The following is a 25,878-nucleotide window of genomic DNA, read 5'->3' as shown; positions in this document are numbered from 1 at the left end:
TCTCACTCCCTTTTCACGCAGTCTTTGCTCTGTGTGCACACCTCCCTGGTGTCTCTTCCTCTTCTTAGGGTCCACTTAATGAGCCTCATTTTAACATAGTCACCTGCTTAAAGAGCTGATCTCCAATATGTTTACATTCTGAGGCACAGGCAGTTAGGAATTCAACATAGGTATTTTGATGGGACAAAATTCAGCCCATAAAAGCTTATAAGTGCTATTAAGAAGACTCAGGGCTAGCATTTTGGGAGGTTGAAGCAGGAGGATCAATTGAAGCCAGGAGTTCAAGGCCAGCCTGGGCAGCATAGCAAGACCCCATCACTAAAATAGTAAGAAAATTAGCTGGGCATTGTGGTGTGTACCTGTAGTTCCAGCTACTTGGAAGGCTGAGGCAGGAGGACCACCTGAGCCCAGGAGTTTGAGGCTGTAGTGAGCTGTGATTCTGCCACTGCACCCTAGCCTGGGGCAACAGAGCGAGACCCCGTATCTTTAAAAAAATATATCCCATCCCAGAGTCCACCCTGTAGAGAAACACAAGTATTTTTCCACTTGTTGAACTAGGACCATCTGTGGATATTATGAATATAAATATTTTATTCTAAGTCTCTATTGACCTTTCAATTCTCTGAATCATTGCAAAAATTATTCTCAGCAGTCTTTATTTTTACCACCTCAGCAAAATGGTTCTATCTCAGCTCCCTGTCTAGACTTTAAATTCCAGGAAGGCAAGGCTGCATCTTCATACTTTTTTCCTCCAGATTTCTCAGTGTTGGCAATGACACTCTTTTGGTAAATGGAAATTTGAAAGAGCCAATGAAAAAGAATAATAGTTGAGGAGCAAAGGTTTCTCCTGCAGTGGGCCAACTGTCCGTAGCAACAAAGACACATGGGCAAACAAACAGTGCTTGCTTCTCTTTAGGAAAGAATAATTATTTACCATGAAAGAAGCTCTGTGAAAAAAAATAACTTCAATGTGTTAGGTGAATATCCTGTAAAGGAGACTTTTTGACCTTAAAAAATGGTGAGCCATAGCTCAGTAAAAGCTCATTAGGGAACAGAGGGAGCTAGTCTGGGGACAGAATGTATATTGACTGACTCAGAGGTTCTCTGAGTTTCTCTCTATGAAGGCAATTTGCATAACAATGATTACATATTGGGTTTGAGGCAGTTATTGCTCACTGGAGTCCTTCCAGAGTAACTATTTCAGTGGTTGCAGAGCCCCCTCAGAAACCAGGCTTTAAAAGGAAATTAAATGTGAAGGGTTGAGTTGCTGCAGTTGTTAGCCTTGGGAAGGGATTAAAGGGGACGTTTTTGTCATGTGAGATGTCAGGAAAATTCATGAAGAGCTCACTAGGTTGTCTACTTGGAAAAAAAAGAACTTCTTCCTAATGGATTTTGAAAAAGATTATTTAATTTGGGTTCACCATTCGCCATTCTGGGCAAGGGATGTAGGCGAATGTTACCCTTCATTCTTGTAGAGAACAGTGAATTGTTCTATCTTTTCAAAACCAAACGCAATTGAAATATATTTTTTATGTGTAATTTATTGCTCTGAAGACAATGCAGTGGAAAAGTTATAGTGATTAATTACTCCCCAAAACCAGAATATTGAGGGTGTGTGTGTGTGTGTGTGTCCATGACACAAAACTGCTTCTAATTTATTGGCAATAGTCATTGGATTAGGCAACGTAAATGTGACATTTGGAGAACAGTGCAGTCCCCCAAAAAGTAGAATGAACTTTTAGATAAATGAGAGAGAAAGAGAGGGCGTTAGAACTGGATAATGACTCAACAGACCAAGAGGTCAAGGCCTTTCAGTGCTAGTCAAAGGACCCAAAAAGGCCACTCCAAGCGTGGTGATCATATAACTTGAAGTGGAAACTAGAAAGTCTGGAAAGAAGGACAAAGAGCCCTTCCGTTATTTTTGCTCCATGTTCTATTTTTGTTTTGTTTTTTTCTTTTCCATTGTTTTGTTGAGATTAATTTACATCTCATGAAATTCACTGTACTTTGGGAGGCCACAGGAGAAGGATCACTTGAAGCCAGGAGTTTGCAACCAGCCTGGGCAACATAGTGAGATCCCTATCTCTACAAGAAATTAAAAACAAATATTAGCAGGGTGTGGTGGTACATGCCTGTAGTCCTGTTACTGTGGAGGCTGAGGTGGGAGGATCGCTTGAGCCCAGGAGGTCAAAGCTGCACTGAGCCATGATTGCGCAGACACTGCACTCCAGCACTCATGGAGAGCAACAGAGTGATGAGACCCTGTCTGCAACAAAAACAACATCAAAATTCACCCTTAAAAAGTCTACAGTTCACCACTGTCTAATTCTGGAATATTTTTATCACTCTGAAAAGAAACATTGTACCCATTGGCAGTCACTCCTCAATCCACTCCTGCCTTTGGCAACGCTAATCTATTATTTGTCTCTGGAGTTACCTATTCTGTACACTTCATATATATGGAAGCATACAGTCTGTTTTTTTGTCTGCCTTTATTCACTTAGCAAAACGACTTCAGAGTTTATCCATGTTGTAGCATCTATCGGTACTTCCTTTCTTTTTATGGTCAAATCATATTCCATTGTATGGATACACCACATTTTGTTTATCTATCCAACAGTTAATGGACGTGTGGGTTGTTTTGGCTTTTTGGCTGTGATGGATAAAGCTGCTGTGAATCATTTGTGTACAGGTTTTTGTGTGGACATATGTTTTCATTGCTCTTGGGTACATACCTAGGAGCGGATTTGTTGGATCATACGGTAGTTCCATGTTTCACCTTTGGAGGAAGTACCAGACTATTTTCTGAAACGGCTGCACCATTTTACATTCCCATCAACAATGTACAAGAGAGCCCTTAAAATTGGATCACCTACCATTTGCCAAGTACCATGCTGTCTTCTTGGTGTGCCTTCCGTTATATGGGCTTGTGTTCATTATTCCTCCTTTATAGGATAAGAAATGGAGACTCTGAGCATTTAACATAGATGGGAAGAGAGAGAAAACATGCAGTCACTGAGGTTAATGCTACATGATCAAGTGTGAGACTGGAACCCTGAGGTTCTTCCGCAAGAGTTGGTGGGCAAAATGTTGAGTGCAGCCTCAAGGGCAGGTGCAGAGTGCTGTGAAACATAGAGTCTGTGTTTTTCATAGACTATTTCCACAGACTCTGACCATCAAGGTCACTTTCTTAGAGGTGGAGGATAACTGGGACATAGAAGGGTGTGTGTCCATGTCCATCTCCCTTGAGTGAAATATCCCAACTCTTTTGTTCACCTGCACATACCTGCAGCCTCCAGATTGAGCTGGGTAGGTCTGTTAACCACGGTGAGAGGGCTGTATGATTCTCCTTGGAATATGAACACAGGGAAGCCAGCTTATGTAAGGTAATGCAACAAGCAAGCATTGGGCAGAGAGATCGTGTCCAGTGCAGCAGCTGGGGCCTCTGCAGGGCCACCAGACTTCCCTCTGTGCTTGCAACTGGAAATGCAGCAGGAGCCAAGGGAGGAAGGCAAGAGCCCTCCTGGGGTCCAGGAGGGAGGATACTGTGGATCTGATCAGAGGGAGAATGGAACAGGGTGGGCTGGGTCTTGGCTCTGGTCACTCAAGCTGAACAAGGTGGGGTGCGGCTGGGAAGTCCTCAAGACCATCTGTACACAGTATCTTCTCATGCCTGCCTCAGATCATTAACCAGCATAGTATTGATCCATAATTTTGTTTTGCTGCTTCTCAATTATTTGTTCTTGCAATTTGTGATTTTGGCTTTGATTATTGTGAGGTTTGCAGCAGAGAAGGATATAAACAAATAGATCCCAAAGTAAAGGGCTCCTCCAGGACTTCTAAATAAGCACCATTTAGCTTGGGCAGCTCCTGCTGACCTGCAGGAGGGAGGGAAGTCTGATGGTACCACCCATACCCGCATACCTGGGGAGGCCTGCTTACTTCACACCTGAAGGGCTTGGTTTTGGCCTGGGCTAAGAGGCGCACACCTGGGAGAGTGACCCTGGTGCCAGAAAGAAGAGTGATACAGGGATTGTTTCCACGTCCATTCCCTGCAGCTCCTTAGAGATGGAAACTGGCATTTCAACGTTGGGGCCTCTTAGGATGTACATGTTCTGTAGGTCATGAAACCACTAAAGGGTTCCAGAGCTTTTCCCACCAAAAACAATACATTCAGGATGTTTTTCAAGTACTGTTTCCACAAACTCTGGCTATTGAGGTCATTTTTTCAGAGGTGGAGGATAACTGGGACATGGAAGGTGTGTGTTCACATCCATCTCCCTTGAGTGAAATATCCCAACTGTTTGTCTTGTTCACCTGCACACACCTGCAGCCTCCGGGTTGAGCTGGGCAAGTCTGTTAACCATGATGAGAGACACGGCCATATGTTTCTTTATGGAATATTTACCCCCAACGTGCCTGCTGTTTCTTTTTCTCTTCTGGGAACTCTAGCAAGGGAAGGAGCTGAAGTCACATGAAACAGCTAGAGGCAGACCAGGTGAGTGATGGAATAGTGAAGATTGAGGAATCTGCCTGGTCAGATGATGCCTCGTGCTCTCAGAATCACCGTGACACTGAGCTCTTAGGAAACCAGCTTTGTTGGCGTGTTCACAGGCAGAATTAGGACCAATGTCTAGAAGGTATAAGATGATGCAGATGTTGATTCTACTTAAAGAGCAATGCCTGATTAGAAACTCAAAGGCTGGGCATGGTGGCTCTTGCCTGTAATCCCAGCACTTTGGGAGCCCAAGGCGGAAGGATCGTTTGAGGCCAGGAGCCAGATAGAACAGTATAAATATGCTAGCTTAGGATGTGAGCACAATGGGGCAGGCTGCTCTGGGGGGATCATGGCTGAGAGTGGATCTCTGCAGGTGTTTATTCTAAAGCTGGATTCTGAACTGGCCACAACGTTGAGGGCTGGAGTGGCCTTGGATGATCCTGAAAGTCTGGGTTTCTGTGTATTTGGTCATTTCTTACTTATTCGGGGAGTTATTTTCGGTCTGTTGAATTTATCAATTCTCCAAGACGTTGAATTTTACCACTTGTATATCTGGCGGATACACCCTAAGCTAGTGTCTTTATATTACTATATCTGGGTCTGTTTAGATAAAGAATTTGGCTTCTTCCTTTCTTTTTTCTGGTTCCTTTGATGCTGTAGTGCTTTGAGTTTTTATTATTCATAATTTTTGGGGCAGGAGCGGGGGACAGGTTCTCACCCTGTGGCCCAGGCTGGAGTGCAATGGTGTGATTGCAGCCACTAAAGCCTTGATCTCCTGGGCTCAAGTGATCCTCCTACCTCAGCCTCTCGAGTAGCTGGGACCACGCCTGACTAGTTTTTTGTATTCTTTGTTGAGACGGTGTCTCAACATGTTGCCCAGACTGGCCTCAAACTCCTGGCCTCAAGTGATCTTCCCACCTTGGCCTCCCAAGTACTGGGATTATAGGCGTAAGCCACTGTTCCCCCAGCCTTTGAGTGTTCAATCAGGCAGTGGGATCTCACATTTTTTCATCTGCATGGGTCACAGGGAATCACAGAACCTAGATAATGCAGGCTTTGGAAATCTGCTGATGTTGGAGACACAGTCATGTGATTCCACATTCTTGCTTATAGCCTCATCTGTCACCAGAAAGAAGAGCAGCTGAGGCATTCTTCCTACGTCCATTCCCTGAAGCTCTTTTTTTTTTTTTTTTGAGATAGAATCTTGCTCTGTCACCAGGCTGGAGTGCAGTGGGCCAGTCTCGGCTCACTGCAACCACTGCCTCCTGGGTTCAAGCGATTCTCCTGCCTCAGCCTCCTGAGTAGCTGGGACTACAGGCATGCACCACCATGCCCAGCTAAGTTTTTTTTTTTTTTTTTTTTTTTGTATTTGTAGTAGAGACGGGGTTTCACCATGTTGGCCAGGATGGTCTCAGTCTCTTGACCTTGTGATCCACCCACCTCAGCCTCCCAAAGTGCTGGGATTACAGGCGTGAGCCACCGCGTGCGGCCCCCTGCGGCTCTTTGGAGATGGAAACTGGCATTTCAACCTTAGGATCTCTTAGGATGCAGGATGCACATGTTCCGTAATTCATGAAACCCCTAAAGGCTTCCAGATCTTCTCCTCCCAAGAACAATAAATTCAGCACGGAGTTGCAGAGAGGAGCATAGAATCCAAGCGCTCCAGGGGTCTTAGACCTTCTTGAGTCTGCATCCCCGTTGTATGCATGTGAGTTTTTTGTGGAAGGGATCTTTCCAAGGTCATCGGGCTGACCAGGGCTGAGCAGGGCGAAGTAGGCCCAGGGATCTAGGTTTCTGGGTTCCTTGGTGTTGTCCTAATGTCTGAACCACATCCTCAGCTTGCTGAGCTGTTTTTGTTTTTCTTTCTTTTTTTTTTTTGTTCTGTCATGGTAATTGTTTTTCTAGCATGATCACTAGAATAGAAGTAGTTCCACATTTATCTGCCCTCTTACAGCAGACTTTTTGGAAAAATTGCCTCTTTCTGCTGCCTTCATAACCCTTCTGCCTCCCTTCATAGCCCAAGTCCCTTTTCTCCCCCTTCTCCATCTCGATCAATAACACCAACATTCAACATCCTTTGTTGCTCAAGCCATGCATGTATAAGTGAGTTATTCTTGAATCATTTCTTACTCTCACATATCTTTGGGTAAGCTGAGGTTTGGCCGATCTGGGTTGAGTTCAGCTGGGCTTGGTTCTAAGCCACAGATTAGATCTGACTGTTTCATGTGTCTCATGCTTCTTGGATCAGTGGGCATCCCAAAGCATGTTGTCATGGTGAGGTCAGGATGAAGAGGCTAGAAGCAGCAATGCAAGCTCATTTCAGGTCTCTGCTCATGATACATCCCTAGTATTTTGTTGGCTAAAGCAAGTCTCCTGGCCAAGCTCAAAGTCAAATGAGTGGGGAAGTACACTCAGCTCAGCAAATGATCAAGTCCAACATTAGTGGCGTGAAGATGTTTTTGTTGAGCAGATACATACTCTCTGCCCTCTTCACATGCATACTCTTCACCTGAATTGTATGCATGAGAAGAGGGCAGAGAGTCTGTATTTGCTGAACAGAAATATAATGTGCCACTTCAGATAATTTTTTTTGAAATTGAGATAGTGTCTTGCTCTATCACTCAGGCTGGAGTGCAGTGGTACAATCATAGCTCACTTCAACCTCGACCTCTTGGGCTCAAGCAATCCTCCTCCCTCAGCCTCCCAAGTAGGTGGGACTACAGGTGTGTGTTGCTGTGCCCAGCTAATTTTGAAAAAAAAAAAAAAAAAAAAATTTGTAGAGATGGAGTCTTGCTGTGTTGCCCTAGCTGGTCTTGAACTCCTAGGCTCAGGCAATCCTCCTGCCTTGACCTCCCAAAGCACTGGGATTACAGATGTGAGCCACCATGCCTGGCCTCAGATAAGTTCTTTAAGGAAGAAATCTACATCTAAGTAAATGGGATCTTGCCAAGAGGGTCTTTTTATGAAGAATTGGATGTGTGTTTAAAATTGATAGTGCTTCTGAATACCTTTTTTAGAACAGATGCTTTATTGTTTCAGATTCTATAAATTAATTAGAGATGATGGTGGTGGTGATGGGATGTGTGATACTGATGATTTTGAAGAGGGGAGGAAGGTAGCAACATTTTATTAGGGTGATCCATTTTTGTTCTGCCTTACTCTTCCTTATCCTTCTGATTTTATAATTTACCTTCCATGATATGACCAGAATTGTTGTCACACAAAATCTGTAATCACTGGGGATGTACCCACGTGATATCAGAAACTTACGTGCTTTGGGGAGAATTGGTGAAGGTTAGTGTCCCACTCTGTCCCTCCTCTTTAGCCCCTCCGATTAGGAATAAAAATGCTAGAAGGAGTGCTTGGAGCATAGTGGAGGAGAGAATTTTCTCCAAAAGTTGTTGAGACTGAGAGGTGCTGAGCAAATGCAGCACGTGGCCTGGTGTACAGTGTCAAGCACACAGTTGATGCTGACAGATTTCTTAGGTCTTGGCAGGGAGAGTGCTTCTTCAATTCAGCATATTTCTTACCTGCTCCTAGATCAGCCTTTTTCCCTCTTGTGCAGCTTTATAAATGCTAGGAGGCTAAGTAACACAATTAACCTTTCATCCATCTGCTCTGAGAAAGTTCTGAAGGTTCGCAAACTCTTCTTTATTTGGTTAGAAATATTCTTTGCACAGACACTCTTGGGCATATCAGCAGCCAGAGCCTGTCCAAGACAGACATACATGTTTATCATCTCCTCACACAGGGGGATATTTGTGGCAATGTTTGTTTGGTGCTGAGAGTGAGATTCAGGCCTTTGAGATCCTCGCCATCACAGTGGCATGAAATCTGAGAGAGCATTGCCTTAAGGCATGCCTGGTGGCCTGAAATACAGAGACCCCGGTTCTAGATCTAACACTTCAGAACATTCTTCGTTGTCTTCGTGCTTCAATTTTCTCCCCTCCCTCCCTCCCTTTTTTTGAGACTGAGTCTTGCTCTGTCATCCAGGCTGGAGTGCAGTGGTGCAATCTCAGCTCACTGCAACCTCTGCCTCCCAGGCTCAAGCAGTTCTCTTGCCTCAGCCTCTATATTGGCCAGGCTGGTCTTGAACTCCTGACCTCAAGTGATCTGCCCACCTTGGCCCCACAAAATGCTCAGATTACAGGCACAAGCCACCACACCCAGCTCCCTCCCTCCCTCCTTCCTTCCTTCCTTCCTTCCTTCCCCTCCTTTCCTCCCTCCCTTCTTTCCTTCCCTCCCTCCCTCCCTCCCTTCCTTCCTTCCTTCCTTCCTTCCTTCCTTCCTTCCTTCCTTCCCTTCCCTTCCTTCCCTTCCTTCCTTCCTTCCCTCCCTTCCTTCCTTCCTTTTTTTTGAGACAGAATTTTGCTCTGGCACCCAGGCTGGAGTACAGTGGCACAATCATGGCTCACTGCAGCCTCAACCTCCTGAGCTTAAGCCGCTCTCTCACGTCAGTCTTCTATGTAGCTGAGACTACAGGTGTGTGCCACCATGCCTGGCTAATTTTCTTTCATTATTTTTGTAGAGACAGGTCTCATTATGTTGCCCAGGCTGGTCTCTAACTTCTAGCCTCAAGCAATCCTCCTGCCTCGGCCTCCCAAAGTGCTGGGATTACAGGTGTGAACCACCATGCCTGGCCTCAATTTTCTTATCTGCTGACTGTGGATAAAGCTATTCTGAGGATCAAATTAAATAACCTTTGTAGAGCGATTCCAGGAAGTGTAAATTTCATAATACATGTAAGACATGTCATTTTGAATAAAACCGCAGTTTGAAAATTTATGGACAGTTTGCTCCAAAGGCACTTCAAGCGTCTAACAATGATTCATATCTCTTGGAACTACAAATGCTACATGAACAGTTCAGTTAATGGGGGAAAATGTACCTCCAGTATTCGTGGCTCCAAGGGAAGCACAAATCTAGAGACCTCTTAGTCCTTGTTTTGTCTTCTAGGACAGAATTTAACAGTGGATCACCATGTGTTATAAACCAAGTTGTGTCCCCCACTGAAATTCATATTTTGAAGCCCCAACCCTCACTGTGATGGTATTTGGAGATGAGGCCTTTGTGAGGTAATGAGGTTTATTTGAGGTAATGAAGGTGAAACTCTTATAATGGGATCAGTGTCCTTATAGGAAAGAAAGAGACACAAGCTCTCCCTTTCTCTGTCATGTGAGGATATAGCAAGAATGAGGCCATCTGCAAGCCAGGAAGACAGCCCTCACCAAGAACCAAATCTGCGTTTACCTTAGTCTTGGACTTCCCAGCCTCTAGAATTATGAGACATAAAGGTCTGTTGTTGAAGCCTCTGCATCTATGGCATTTTGATATAGCACCCCTAGCTGGCTGAGATACTGTGGAAAGTATGAAAACATGGTCACATTAAGATGGCTGAAGGAGTGGGTGTGTTTAGCCTGGAAAAAAAAAGAAGATAAAAGGACGGTTAATGATATGTCTTGATAATGTCTTGTAATATTTGAAAATTACATGATAATGATATGTCTTGATAATGTCTTGTAATATTTGAAAATTACATGAAAGTGTAATCTGCATGATTGATGCAGAAGAAAAAAATTAAGATCATTGGGTAGAAGAAACAAAGGTACCCATTTTTGAAATTTTATTTATTTGAGCTATAAACCAGGAATGCAGTGTACCACAGGGCGGTGGACTCTTTGTCCCTGGGAGAATTCAGTATAAGCTAGGTCGCCATCTCTCTGGAATTTCTGCACCAAATGGGGTGTGGGGCTAGCTGACCTCTCCTTTCTTCCAACCCAAGATTCTACGTTGGACCTCAGGTGCACTAATTGTCCTTATACTTAGGGAACATTTTACTCCATTCTCTTCCACCAAGCAGCAGCTGATACAATTGAACTCTTACAGTTTCATTCAAGATATTAATAACCTTTGAACGTCATGTCAGGGAAGCACTGAAAATGCAGGAGGGAAAATGTCAAAATCATCATCATAATTCAGTTGTCAACAAATATCAAGATCATCGTACTGATATATGAACTAGGGAATCAATGATGATTTGACATGAGTTAATGAAACGGCGCTTACCCATTTCTGACATGTCACCAGGAGATTTCCGTATCCACACTAGAACATGATACTAAATTTGGCCAGTGAAGTTTATAATGCATTCATTCATTCGTTGACTCACTTTGGTCTTTCAACCGTCCAATTGTATCTGTGATATTTACGAGGTGTTTGCTATGTGCAGGACACAAAGGTATCTTCCTGTTCACAAGAGACCAGTCCTCATGCGAGTGAGCAGTCAAGGGCACATAGACTATGATATCAGAAATGCTGTGGTTGAGATTTTCACCAGCCTCTGACTTTCTGGGTTGGACAGTGTCCAGAAAGGATTTCCGGGGCTCTGTTGAGTGGCAGGGAAGACTGGCAGTGGTCCTGAAGGGCAGCAGCTTTTTAGAACCATCAGAGGAAGGTTTGGGTACCTTAAACAAAGGAAGCAGCAGAGGATGAGGCTGGGCAAGGACTCCAGTAATAAGCAGCTTTGCATATTACATGAAAACTTTGGGGTTATTTTCCATAAGCAGCAGGAAGGCACTAATGAATTTCAAGCAAGCAGTGTTCGGATTTGCATGTTGGAAAGCTCACTCCGAAGATGGTGTTAGGAGTTGCCTGCAATAACTCAAGCAAGCGATGGCTTGAGCTTGCATCTGGGTGGTGGCAGAAGCGATGGAGAGGTGAGAATAGGGTCAGGAGATGTTCAGAGTTCACACCAAGAGGCCCAGCACAGTGGCTCACACCTGTAATCCTAACACTTTGGGAGGCTGAGGTGGGCAGATCACCTGAGCTCAGGAGTTCAACACTATCCTGAGCAACATGTCTTAACTTGGTCTCTATTAAAAACACACACACACAAAATTAGCTGGGCATGGTGGCACATGCCTGTAATCCCAGCTACTTTGGAGATTGAGGCAGGGGAATTGTTTGAACCCGGGAGGCGGAGATTGCAGTGAGCCGATATTACGCCACTGCACTCCAGCCTGGGTGACAGAGTGAGACCTTGTCTCAAAAAAAAAAAAAAAAAAAAAAAACAGAGTTAACACCAAGAGTCATTTGAGTAATAATTTTAAAAATATTGTATGTATTAATTTAATGTATATATGAATTTAAAAATATATATACACACATATGCATGTGAATTTAAAAATATATATATAGCACACATATATTTAGCATTAATTTTATATACATGTAATAATTAAAGTGGTTGTTATAGTGCTTTGTGTGTAATAGACATTTGTCAATTGAACTAATTATCACTAATAATTGTATCCAAAATGGGGCTATCTTTTCTTTTGGCAATATTTCCTGACAAGCTCTTGTGTTCCATTGATCTTGCCTGTCCTTTCCTATTCCATTATTTCACCTTCTTAATTATTGGAGTTTTTCAATGTGTGTTAATAGCTGGAAGGATAAACTGTATTTTTCAGATATTTACCTTTATTGCCATACTGGATTCTGAGAGGTGGCTCCTCAACCCCCCAGGAGTACATTGAAGTTGCCCAAGAGTAAACCTGGAATGTTGCTCACTGTTAAGCTTATGGTTGCAATGGCTGCAATTTCTGGATTGTCTATAAGTTTTATTGACTTCCAGATGATCTAGCATAAGGTAGGATCTCCCTGAGACGCGGACCGGCAGGGGGACTCTGGCCTCTCTGCAGAAACTTCCAAACAAATGCTTGCCCAGTGGAAGACAGGCTGCATGACATGCTGGCTCTTTGGCTTAGAGGGAGAGAGAGAGGTTTTCTGCATGCTGGGCTGGGGCTGCTAAGATGATGAGGAGCTTTATGAGTTGACAAGGCACCAGATTGCATTTTGCTGCGGTCACCATCTATCCTGGAGTTTGTGCCTCCATCGTGTATACCATCTCTATTTCTAAAAGAATAATGCTGGTTATCTGTAAACTCGTAAGTTTCCACTGTAACCCTGGAGAAAATCATGTCCTCGTTTGTATGAAGGAAGGTGGGAAGGCAGCTGAGAGTCGATTTACAACCTTGACTCTTTCGTTTTGCCACCGCCATCGAGCCTTCGTAGCTTGGGCTGAACTTAACCACAGACGTGGGCAGAGTGATGTGCTCTTGCTGAGCGGTGATCAACCGTGTGGCCCTGGAGGATTTCTGGGCTCCCTGTGAGATGGAGCTGCTCCATCATTCACACAAGATGTCGTGCAAAAATTAGTCATTGGCTTGCCTGCACTAGAAGGGAATTTCTAAAATTTCAAAAGTGGAGGTTATTTTTATTTATGTTTCAAAAACTGGATGACTACCTGAGAAAATATATATTTTACAGCCTCACCTGCCAACGTATATTTAAAATTTCCTCCCAGTCTTCATGCCACTTTAATGATTATTGCTTTATTTTCTAGCTTAATATCAGAGAAGGCAACCTCTTTTCTGTCTTTTTTTTTTTTTTTAATTTCTAAATTTTCTAACCTCTGTGTTCTTCTAGGTTAATTTTAAAACGTTTTGTTGTGTTCCAGAAAAAAAAATCCCCTTTGAAATTATGTTAAACCTGTACATTAAAAAGGCAGTGGATGGGTACAATGGCTCATGCCTGTAATCCCAGCACTTTGGGAAGCTGAGGTGGGGGGATCACTTCTGTCCGGGAGTTCGGGACCTGCTTGCGCAGCATAGGGAGACCACATCTCTACAAAAGTTAAGAAAATTAGCCACGCATGCTGGTGCATGACTATATTCCCAGCTTCTCAGGAGGCTGAAAAAGGAAGATCCCTTGAGCCCAGTAGCTGAAGGTTGCAGTGAGGTAAGATCACTCCACTGCACTCCAGCCTGGGTGGCAGAGTGAGACCCCAACTCGAAAGAAAGAAAGCGAGAAAGAGAGAAAGAGAGGGAGGATCTCCTAACAATCTCCCAACATTCCAACTTCCAGCTCAAAGACGTGTTCTTCTCTGCCACTTATTGCATTTAGTAAAATTTTCAAGTATTCTTCTTACTGGTTAAGTTATTCCTAGGTATACTGTAATATTTGTTACTTTTAGAAATAGATTTATTTACATTGTATATTCTAGTTGTTTTTTGCTGAATTAAAAAACACTATTAATATGAGATATCTACTTGCCCCAGCCTGGGCATCCTCTCCTAGTGACAGCTGTATCTCATGACTCATTTCCTTATCACTCTAGAAAACACTTACTTCACTGATACTGTCTCAAAGGTCACCAGTGCCTTTCGTTGCCACACCAAATGGCTCTTTTCAGGCTTAATTCTCTGTGACATTCATCGATAGAGATTCTCTTCTTTGTGAATATAAATATACTACAATATTTAATATATTCAACACCTCTTCTCCTATTAGATGCTTTCCTTATGGATATTTAATTTGCTTTCTTAAAGTGAAATACTCAGTTTGTAATGGATGGCCCCAAGTTGGTTCTCCAGATCTAATCTCTATTCATCCATCTACCTAACAGTTTTTAAGAACTCTTTGTGTCAGGCACTGGAGGTGACTACATGTATGCCATTAAGGGGAGCACCCAAACATGGGACCACAGGAGAAGTCTTCCAGTCGTGATTGGTAGCACATCAGTCCCTTTTCACGCTGCTGATAAAGACATACCCAAGACTGGGTAATTTATAAAGAAAAAGAGGTTTAATGGACTCACAGTTTCACATGGCTGGGGAAGCCAGACAGTCATGGTGGAAGGGGAAAGGCATGTCTTACATGGCGGCAGACAAGAGAGAATGAGAGCCAATTGAAAGGGGAAACCCCTTACAAAACCATCAGCTCTCATGAGGCTTATTTACTACCACAAGAACAGTATGGGGAAACTGCCCCCATGATTCAGTTATCTCCCACTGGGTCCCTCCCACAACATGTGGGAATTATGGGAGCTACAATTAAAAATGAGATTTGGGTGAGGACATAGCCAAACCATATCAGGTAGGATGCTGTATCTGTGAGGATACAGATACAGCATCAAGACTTTCCTTTCTGGCAGGGGACAGGTAGCACACTCAGAAGGGGCAATTAAAGAGAGGTTACCAAAATATTTACAAAGATTGTGAAGGGTTAAGGGAAACCAATAAGGAATGAGAAGGGTTGGTGAATGATCCTAGGGCTAGCAACAGAGAGGGAAGAAATTGCCACCCTAAGGTCTGCAGAGGCAAGAGGAGGGAGTGGTTAATGGAATGAAAGGATAGTTGTAACCCTAAGAGAGGCATGCCTGATAGCAACTGGATTATAGAAGAATGTAGCTTCTACTAAACCCCAGCCCAGGAGGGAAAGAGATGGGAGAATAAGTATGCCTCTCTCTCTTTCCATCCATCCGTCAGGAAGTGTCCTTATGTTGCCTCCTATTGGTTCATCTCAACCCAAAGCCAAGGGGCAGGTGAACCTATAGCTGTCCCTATAGGTCTTTCTCCTAGAGTATGCAACTGGGAGAAAAAGGATGGAGAATAGATCTGGAGTGAAGCATGAAGGATATTTGATATAGTTGCAATAGGATGACTGACCTCAATCTGTCCTTCCTCCCTTTATCTTCGAGTTCTTACCTAATAGTGCCACTTGGCTTTACTGTTGTCAGCTGTTAGGTGCAAAAGTTATTGCTGTCTTTGCCATTACTTTTAGTGGCAAAAACTACAATTAGTTTTGCACCAACTTAATAAAATAACTCAGGCGGAAAAGAAGGGAATGATGAATTCTCGCAGGCCTGGTGCCAAGAAGCCACCCCATTCTCTTCCCGCTTTCTCTCTTTGCTGCTGTTTCTCCCCCTTTGACTTTGTGACTTCTCTGCCTACAAGTTCAGTTTCATTCCTCAAAGATCGCAACTGCCTCTGACCAGTGAGCAAGGGGCACTTGCAGAAAAGAAGGTTTCTTGGGTACACGAAGTCATCCCAACTTGCTCCAACGGCAACCTTTCCTGGCTAAGTTAAGACCAACTTGAGTTTGGCTGGTGGACTTGAACTCTTATTTATCTTTGCCAACAGTTTCTGGGGCCTGCAAAATAAGCACATTAAAATACCAGTGAATTTTTTTTTTTTTTTTGCTGCTTTGTTGAACCTTTGTGACAGATTAAATGGGGGTGAAAATGGAAGCACATGGACCAAAAAATATGTAATTCACAGGTGTCACATCGCACTGTGAGGAATGATCTTTTTGGAGGCTGTTAAGTGAATGCCTTTCCTAATGGAAGCAATAGTGCCACAGAAGGAGAAAAAAATCTCATTGGGACCATCATTCCCTGTGTCTCCTTGGTGGGATATGCATGCATGCTTAGTCTTAATTTCTATACTGTTTTATAAAAAAAATTCTCCTTCTGGCCCCTCTGACTGCATTGGAAAGGATGCCCAGGGGAGTGTGCTAGGCAAACACATCTGAAATGCATTTTAGCTCTAAGGTGGAATTTAATGACTTCGGATTGGAAGCTCTCTATTTAGACGGAACGAAAGATATGCTGTATCGTCAAGTGAAGAAAAAGACAAGCCAACCTAACCACACAGATGAAGTTAGAGAAAGAATCAGAGGTTTTTCTATGGGAGCTGCTGAGTTAAGTCAAAGGTCAGGAATTCTGTCCCATTCTGATAGCGTCTCTTGCCTTGACCCTTGGGAGTGTGTGGCTTGTGAGGGGAAGTTAGCAAGTACTGGGGAAGGGAAAGGGAAAATCCAGGGCGAATGAGTGAGAGCACACAGAATAAAGAGAAAAAAAGCATGCTTGGTAGTCTTCTAGCCACCTTTTTCATCATGCAGTATTGGACACATTATATATATGACCTGTATGTCAGGCTGTAATCTTACACTGAGGAACAGCCGTGCCCATATCGCAGCTTTACAGTGAAGCATGTCTGTATTAGTCTGTTCTCTTACTGCTATTAAAAACTACCCGAGACTGTGTAATTTATGAAGAAAAGAGGTTTAATTCCCTCACTTCCGTAGGCTGTACAGGAAGCATGGTTTGAGAGGCCTCAGGAAACTTAGAATCATGGCAGAAGGCGAAAGAGAAGCAGGCACAATCTTCACATGGACAGAGCCAGGAGAGAGAGAGAGAAGGGGGAAGTGCTACACACTTTAAACAACCAGATCTCATGAGAACTCACTCTATCACAGGAACAGCAAGGGGGAAATGCGCCCCCATGATGTAGTCACCTCCCATCAGGTCCCTCCCCCAACACTGGGGATTATAATTCAATATGAGATTTGGGTAAGGAGACAGAGCCAAGCCATATCAATGGCCAAATACCTTGGAGGTCCTTTGGGTGTCCTCCAAGAATATAAATATGTGTATATATATATATGTATATGTGTGTGTATATATATACGTATATATGTATATATATATACACGTATATATGTATATATATTTGAGATAGAGTCTTGCTCTGTTGCCCTGGCTGGAGTGCAGTGGTGTGATCTCAACTCACTGCAACCTCCACCTCCCAGGTTCAAATGATTCTCCTGCCTCAACCTCACAAGTAGCTGGGACTACAGGTGCACACCACCACACATGCTTAATTTTTGTATTTTTAGTAGAGACAGTGTTTCACCATGTTGACCAGGCTGGTCTTGAACTCCTGACTTCAAGTGATCCGCCCACCTTGACCTCCCAAAATGCTGGGATTACAGGCATGAGCCACCGTGCCCAGCTGGACAAGTGGGATTTCTGAAGTCAAACAGGAAGCTTGAACACTTAGTTATTTTTTTTTTCCAGAGATAAGGTCTTCTTATTTTTTATTTTATTTATTTATTTTCAAAGACAGGGTCTCACTCTGTCATCCAGGCTGGAGTGCAGTGGTGTAATCATAGCTCACTGCAAGCTTGAACTCCTGAGCTCAAGCAATCCTACCTCCTCAGCCTCTCAAGGAGCTGGGACCATAGGCACAGGCCACCATACTGGCTAATTTGTTTATTTTTTGTAGAGATAGTCTCATTATGATGCCCAGGCTCGTCTCCAACTCCTGGGCTCAAGCAATTCCCCTGCCTCGGCCTCCCAAAACACTGAGATTACAGGCATGAGCCTCTGCACCTGGCCTGCTTGCTTCTTATTAAGACATTTCTCTCTTCCTTAAGTCTCAGTTTCTTGAAGTCTTGGGGTTCAAATATGACATAAGTGAGGGGCCATGCATATAGAGCAGAAAAGAAAAAAGTTTTGCAGGATGCAGTTCTTTCTGTTTGGTGGAAATAGACAAGGGGTAGGGTAGTCAGTGAGCACTTGCTGAACATTGCCTATCCTTCCCCTTCTTGCTCCTGGGCTCTCCTCTCTGCACCCTCTGCCACGGCTCTAGCTTGCCTGTCCTGATGGCAGTGAGGTTTGTATCTCAGGCCTCCACTGCTGTCTGAACCTCCATTCTCATGTGCTTCAACTTTCCACTGGACTCTGACGCCATCTGGATGTCCTATGGATGCCTCGTGTACCACATGTGAAGAATGGAACTCATTTTCTTTTCACACTCTGTTCTTTATGCCCTGTCTTTTCGGGCAGTGTTATCAGTCACCTGAAACTCAGTTTTGCTCAGTTCCTCCTTCTCTCTCACCCTTATCTCTTGTTTGTCTCCTACCCTGGGATGGTATCTCCTAAACAACCCTCAAATCTCTCCATTCCTTTTGATCACTGACTGCTGCCTTAAAATAAGCTTCCTGCCATCTCTTGCACAGGCTGCTGCAAGAATTCTGCAATAGGTCTCATAATCTGCCTCAGAGCCCAGCCTTTATCCTCCTTTAACTGCCATGGAACCTTTAAAAAGTTCCGATATTTGGCCAGGTGTGGTGGCTCACGCCTGTAATCCCAGCATTTTGGGAGGCCAAGGTGGGAGAATCACTTGAGGCCAGGAGTCTGAGACCAGCCTGGGGCACATAGCAAGACCCCATCTATACAAAATTGTTTTTAAAAATTACCTAGGTTAGTGTCACGCACCTGTAATTTCAGGTACTTGGGAGGCCAAGGCAGGAGGATTGCTTGAGCCCGGGAGTTCAAAGCTGCAGTGAATGCACTGTGATTACACCACCGCACTCTAGGCTGGGTGACAGAGTGAGACCATCCTTTAAAAAAAAAAGTTCCTACGTTCCTACATTCTCAGACCCAGTGTCCTGATTTGTGAAACAGAGGTTGTAATAATACCTTCCCCCTGAGCTTGTCACGAGATTAGATGAAACAATGGTAGAGTAAACGTGAAAAATTTAGCAGAGTGCCCACCATACAGTGGGTACCCAATAAATGGCCACTGTCATTACTGTTAGTGCCTGGGGTCAGTCCTTGTGCTGTTATTGGCCACACTTCAGATCTTGTTACTTTCCTTCTTTATTTGTCACTTATCGATAAAAAGTTAAAAGTCAAGGGACCCAGGGCTGCAGAATGACTTTTGTAGGCCCAGAGACTTTAGCCTAGATGGGCTCCTTCCTCCATATAAAATACTAAAAAGTAGATTTTATGACTGTGTTTCTATTATTGTCTTGAGTACTCTCTGAAGAGCTTGTAATCTTAAATGGCAATTCTCTGACCTCTGGAGACTGTGTAAATTTAGACAAACACATGTGTAGTCTCAAGTCCTGGGTTGGGATTTTTGCCCCCAGCTCTGAGCACATCCATCTTCTTGTTTGTCTTATTATGCTGTTCCTTGGATTTGAAAAAAAAAAAAAATCCAGTCTTTCAGGGACCTAAATTTTTGCACATATTTCAGTTTCAATGATATTTCTCAAGAGAACCCAAAATCTCATATCCCGTGCACGCTTGAGCTCTGAAACTGCAGCTTTTAGTTAATGAGCAACTCATCCTCTCCCTCTCTGAGAGCAGACATAGACTCAACTCCGATTCCTACTTATCTCGAGGGGTTTCCCTTTCCTTCTTGCAAGATCAGCTATATATTTTAAATATTTTAAAATTGTTTTATTGAGTGTTTTTAGGTATCTTGCTGGAAAATTCTCATGTTGGATAGCCTTTCATCTTGCTGTGAATAGAATTGTCTATCATAAGTGTTCTTTTCTTAACAACTATTTTGAGTTTTTGTTTTTTTGTTTGTTTGTTTGTTTGTTTTGTTTTTGTTTTTGAGACGAGGCCTTGCTTTGTTGTCCAGGCTGGAGTGCAGTGGCACAATCTTGGCTCACTGCAACCTCTGCCTCCTGGGTTCAAATGATTCTCCTGCCTCAGCCTCCCGAGTAGCTGGGATTATAGGCATGCGCCACCACACCCGGCTAATTGTTGTATTTTTAGTAGAGACAGGGTTCATCATGTTGGCCAGGCTGGTCCTGAACTCCTGACCTTAAGTGATCTGCCCGCCTCACCCTCCCAAATTGCTGGGATTACAGGTGTGAGCCACGGCGCCCAGCCGTATTGAGATATACAGCTCATATCATTCATCTATTTAAAAGCATAAAGTTTAGTGGCTTGTAGTATCTTCACAAATTTGTGCACCCATCACCATGAGCTAATGCTGTCACATTCCCATTACTCCAGGGAAAAGCTCTACACATGTTAACAGTCACTGTCCATTCTCTCCCCAAGTTCTCCATTCCCTCCTGAAAGCAACCATGGATCTACTTTCAGGTTCTGCAGATTCACCTATTCTGTACATTTCACATAAATAGAATCACTATATGGTCTTTTGTGACTAGCTTCATTTACTTGTCATAACATTTTCAAAGTTCACTCATGTCATAGCTTGTATCATTACTTCATTCTTTTATATGGCCCAATATCCCATTGGTCTGGAGAGACTATATTTTGTTTCTCCATTTGTCAGTTGATGGACATTTAGCTAATAAGAATAATGCAACTGTGAGTATTTGTGCACAAGTTTTTTGGGGGATGAATGTTTCCATTTTTCTTGGGTGGAAATTTCTTAGGAGTGGCATTGCTGGGTCATATGGTAACTATATTTAGCATTTTTTGTTTTTGTTTTTGAGACAGAGTCTTGCTCTGTCACCCAGGCTGGAGTGCAGCTACGGGATCTTTGCTCATTGCAACCTCTGCCTCCTGGGTTCCAGTGATTCTTCTGCCTCAGCCTCCCAAGTAGCTGGGACTACAGGTGCACATCACCACACTCGGCTAATTTTTGTATTTTTAGTAGAGACTGGGTTTCACCATGTTGGACAAGCTGGTCTCGAACTCCTCAGGTGATCACCTCAGCCTCCCAAAGTGCTAGGATTACAGGCGTGAGCCACTGTGCTCAGCCTGTATTAAGCATTTTGAAGAACAGCCCAACTGTTTTCCAAAGTGGTGGGACAACTGTACATGCCCACTAGTAATGTTGCATCACAAGTGAGTTTAAAACCAAGCACAGGTGTTTGTAGTCAACATGGGAAGAGTCCTTGTGGAGTTTTGAGCGCAGTTCAAGGGATGTCATTGGAAGATTTGTTACACATCAGTGTGGAAGCAGATTCAACATGAGGGAGCAGGTAGAAAGTGCTGGAGTACTCTAATTCTCCGCCGATAGGGTCTCTATGGAGACGGTGGCAGCAAGAAAAGATAACCAGGATTCCTGAAGAGCATATTGGACAGTGGAAATGACTCTCAAGCAGAGAAATGATGCTCATCTGACATTGATGGAGGTGCTCGTTCAACCTTTGCTTTTGATCTTGGTATTACAGAAAATAAATTTCTGTTTTCGGAGAAGCAGGAGAGAGAATACAAGCTTTGCCACTAGGTGATGGAGAACCATCTCACGACTGGAGCAGGTTTCTTGGCTCTTGACTTGCTTAGGGGATGTCTTTGTGGGAGATTTGGATCCTTCTGGGCGCTTCTGGCTGCCCAGGCTGTGAAAGCCAAGGAGGCTGGTCCTTGTTCTTTCTGTCAGTGGCAGCAATGAAACGCTGGATATTGGATCTCCATCATTTAAATGGATAAAGTGGTGTGTGTGTGTGTGTGTGTGTGTGTGTGTGTGCTGAGTAGCTGGAACATTTGAAATGGCAGAAGGCAATGAGAACCCTTAACAACAAAAGTCTTCTAGTTAAGTAATAAAACCTCCCATAACTCCAGGATTTAAAAATTGCCCATCAAGCTGTTTATCCTATAATGGAATAATAGGTTTAAAGCTGCCACCATCCTGGGAGCTTGCAATTGCTCAGTGAGGCTTGTTACAGAGGCCTCCAAGTCTACTTGGCATGGTTATCACCTGTGTGGGTTTTTTCCTCTCCTCTGTGATTTATTCTCAAACATTTTGTATTTCCTCTTGCCATTTAGATAAAATTTAAATAAAACCATTAGGGAAAGAGCTGTGTCAGAATGTTGGACCCTTTAAACTCAAGATAAAAATCAATCTGTATGTTGCTTTCTGTTCAAATGAAGCAAAAGCATCTGCAGTTTGGCAGCTATCTGTGACTTGCTGTTTTTATTCTGTGCTATTTCTTCTTGCTGTAGTTCCTCCTAGCAAAAGGGAAACAGGCGTGAATAATGGCCCCAGTTCTGTCTCATTTCCTGTGTCCTCTTTCATCCTCATTTCTCCGAATTTAGATGGTCTCTCCCTTTTACAGACCCCCATCTCATCCCAGTCCCCAAAAGGAGAGAGAGGATTCTTTTATATTTATTTATTTATTTATTTTTTTGAGACAGAGTCTTGCTCTGTTGCCCAGGCCGGAGTACAATGGTGTGATCTCGCCTCACTGCAACTTCTGTCTCCTGGGCTCAAGAGATTCTCCTGCCTCAGCCTCTCGAGTAGCTGGGACTACAGGCGTGCACCACGACACCCAGCTAATTTTTGTATTTTTTGGTAGAGACGGAGGGAGAGGATTCTAACCAGATTTTAACCCAAGAACTCTCTGTGACCTTGGCCTTCCTCTCAATAGAAATGTTTTCAGGGCCTATACCTGAGTTGGATAAATTGAGGACATTATTTTTTCTGACAGATAATGTTAAATTTCTGTTGAAGCTGCAGCGGAGATTGAGTGATACATCCCGGTATGGTGGTTTTCTAATAATTCTTTTTTCTCCCACTTTTTCTAGGCTTATCCAAATCTCTTGGGCTCATTGAAGGTTATGGTGGACGGGGTAAAGGGGGCCTTCCGGCTACTCTTTCCCCGGCTGAAGAAGAAAAGGCTAAGGGACCCCATGAGAAGTATGGCTACAATTCCTACCTCAGTGAAAAAATTTCACTGGACCGTTCCATTCCAGATTATCGTCCCACCAAGTAAGTTCTGGTTCAGTCGTTTGGGGAGCTTGATGGGTCGTCAGAGTGGGTGTAGACCCCTACCTCTGTGATATTTTCCACTGTTATTTGTAACTCTTGGGGGAATTTTTATTTTAGTTTCCTCTTCAATAAATAAACTTAGTACTCGTCTTGCATATGAAAGATTAGCTAAATAAAAAAGTTCAGTTGTTATCAAAGTGTTCCAGAAACATATAGAAAGAGCTTCAATACAAAAAGCCTTATATTTTATTTATTATTATTCTTCTTTTCTTTTTTTTTTTTGAGACAGAGTGTCACTCTTGTTGCCCAGGCTGGAGCGCAATGGCGTGATCTCGGCTCACCGCAACCTCCGCCTCTTGGGTTTAGGCGATTCTCCTGCCTCAGCCTCCCGAGTAGCTGGGATTGCAGGCATGTGCCACCACGCCTGGCTAATTTTGTATTTTTAGTAGAGATGGGATTTTACCCTGTTGGTCAGGCTGATCTTGAACTCCCGACCTCAGGTGATGTACACGCCCCAGCCTCCCAAAGTGCTGGGATTACAGGTGTGAGCCACCACACCCAACCATTATTATTCTTCTAATGTTTATTTTATGTTCAGGGGAACATGTGTAGGTTTGTTATATAGGTTAATTGCATGTCACAGGGGTTCAGCGTACAGATTATTTCATCTCCCAGGTAATACGATAGATAATTTCTTGATTCTCACCCTTTTCCCTCCCTCCACTTTCAAGTAGGCCTCATGTCTGTTGTTCCCCTCTTTGTGTCCATGTGTACTCAGCGTTTGGCTCCCACTTATAAGTGAGAACTGGTGGTATTTGGTTTTCTGTTCTGAGTTAGTTTGCTTAGGACAATGGCCTCCAACTCCATCCATGTTGCCGCAAAGGACATGATGTCATTCTTGTTTATGGCTGCGTAGTATTCCGTGGTGTATATGTGCCACATTTTCTTTATCCAGTCTACTATTGATGGGCATTTAGGTTGATTCTATTTCTTTGCTACAGTGAATAGTGCTATAATGAACGTACCTGTGCATGTGTCTTTATGATAGAATAATTTATATTCCTTTGGGTATATACCCAATAATGGGATTACTGGGTCAAATGGGTCTGCTTTGAGTTCTTTGCGGCTTCACCAAATTGCTTTCTACAATGCCTGAACAAATTTACATTCTCACCAGCAGTGTATAACCATTACCTTTTCTCTACAGCTTCTCCAGCATCTGTCATTTTTTTTTACTTTTTAATGATAACCATTATGACTGGTTGAAATGGTATCTCATTATGGTTTTGATTTTCATTTTTCTAAAAAAAATCACCATGATCTCATCCCTTGGGGACAGCATCTATTGAAGTTTTAGTATATTGTCTTTGAGTGTATTTTCTGTACAGATTATGAGCCTATGATATCTCACTTTTTCTCTTTTTCATTTAACATTAAATCATGAGTATTTTCTGATGTTATTAATGATGATCTGTTTCCATTGTTGGAAATTTAGGTTATTTTCAATTTTTCATTATTATATATAACATTCTATTGAATATTTTTTCACTCATATCTTTATATGTATTGATTTGATATTTATTTTCTGAATCCACACTTCTAAAGGTATATAGTAGAGGGATATTTTTGGAGATTCTTGATATGTATTGTAATATTTTCCTCCAGAAAATCTATAGTAATTCTACTCTTGTTAGAATTTTACTAGACCCTTCCAATACTGGATAGTAGCATGTAAAAAATGCCAAACTGATAGGTTATTGTTTCAACTTATACTTTTTTGCATGAGATTCTTGCCTTTTAAAAAGCTTGAGGCTGGCGGGGCGCGGTGGCTCACGCCTGTATTCCCAGCACTTTGGGAGGCTGAGGAGGGTGGATCACGAGGTCAGGAGTTCGAGGCCAGCCTGGCCAAGATAGCGAAACCCCGTCTCTACTAAAAATACAAAAATTGGCTGGGTGTGGTGGCAGGCTCCTGTAATCCCAGCTACTTGGGAGGCTGAGGCAGGAAAATCGCTTGAACCAGAGAGGTGAAGGTTGCAGTGAGCCGAGATCGTGCCATTGCGCTCCAGCCTGGGTGACAGAGCGAAACTCCATCTCAAAACAAACAAATAAAAAGCTTGGGGCTGAGTACAGTGGCTCACATCTATAATCCTAGCACTTTGGGAAGCCAATCGCTTTGGGCAGATCGCTTGAGTCCAGGAGTTCGAGATCAGCCTGGGCAATATGGCAAAGCATTGCCCCTACAAAAAACATAAAAATTGCCAGGCGCAGTGGCCTGTAATCCCAGCACTTTGGGAGGCCGAGGCGGGCGGATCACGAGGTCAGGAGATCGAGACCATCCTGGCTAACACGGTGAAACCCCGTCTCTACAAAAAATTAGCTGGGCGTGGTGGCGGGCGCCTATTGTCCCAGCTACTCGGGAGGCTGAGGCAGGAGAATGGCGTGAACCCGGGAGGCGGAGGTTGCAGTGAGCCGAGACTGAGCCACTGCACTCCCGCCTGGGCAAAAGAGTGAGACTCCATCTCAAAAAAAAAAAAAAAATATATATATATATATATGTGTGTGTGTGTGTGTGTATATATGTGTATATATGTGTATATATATATGTGTGTGTGTGTGTGTGTGTATATATATATATAAATTAGCCAGGTGTGGTGGTGGTGCATGTCTATATAGTCCCAGCTACTCCTGAGGCTGAGGGTCACCTGAGTCTGGGAGGTCGAGGCTGTAGTAAGCCATCATGGCACCACTGCATTCCAGCCTGAGGAAGAGAGTGAGACACTGTCTACAAACTATTTGTGTGCATCTTGGTTGGATTATGAGAGGTCTTTGTTTTGTGCTCTCAGATTTAAGAATTGCTTATTTTCTGCTTGTAAAATAGACAAAAGAGGTTGGATATAGTGTCAGGATGCTGGAGAGAAAACCCCCATGTTCCAGGCAGAACTCCACCTCCGCTTCTCAAACAGGTTCTCCATTTTCTATTAGATTTGTAGTGTCTCTCTTTTTCTATTTAGAGTGTGTCCTTGCTTGAAGTAGATTATTTCTTTCTCAAATGAATTTTGTACAAATCAGTTAAGTGTCTTGGTTACTGAGAAAAACAGATTCAAGATAAAGAAAATTATCTTAAATGGATTTAAATTTGCAGCATTAGCTGAGAAACCTGTTAAATCTCTCTCTCTACCAAATAAGCATGTATTCATTTAGAATCACTAGGAAAATATACATCACCCCTGCTGGAAGCTATTTTGTGTCCCTGGACTTTTGCTCTCCAAAACA

General features: G+C 43.2%; 1 protein-coding gene across 2 annotated transcripts in view; it reads left to right on the top strand.

Annotated features, from left to right (window-relative positions):
• Positions 1-25,878, top strand: part of GALNT17 (polypeptide N-acetylgalactosaminyltransferase 17) — a 589,297-nt gene that overhangs the window by 187,558 nt on the left and 375,861 nt on the right. The window contains exons 1-2 of one of the 2 annotated variants that reach the window (XM_058444434.1): positions 9,664-9,792; positions 22,422-22,605. In XM_058444434.1, the coding sequence (XP_058300417.1) occupies positions 9,780-9,792; positions 22,422-22,605 (197 nt within the window). In that variant the 5' untranslated portion in view covers positions 9,664-9,779. Of the gene's footprint in view, positions 1-9,663; positions 9,793-22,421; positions 22,606-25,878 lie in introns of those variants that run through there. The other variant, XM_032757582.2, reaches the window with a different exon arrangement.

The sequence above is a fragment of the Hylobates moloch genome, unplaced genomic scaffold, assembly GCF_009828535.3.
Source record: "Hylobates moloch isolate HMO894 unplaced genomic scaffold, HMol_V3 SCAFFOLD_1, whole genome shotgun sequence".
In the NCBI taxonomy this organism is placed as follows: Eukaryota; Metazoa; Chordata; class Mammalia; order Primates; family Hylobatidae; genus Hylobates; species Hylobates moloch.
The sequence above is the reverse complement of the archived record's forward strand: the minus strand, read 5'-3'. Positions and strand labels throughout refer to the sequence as shown.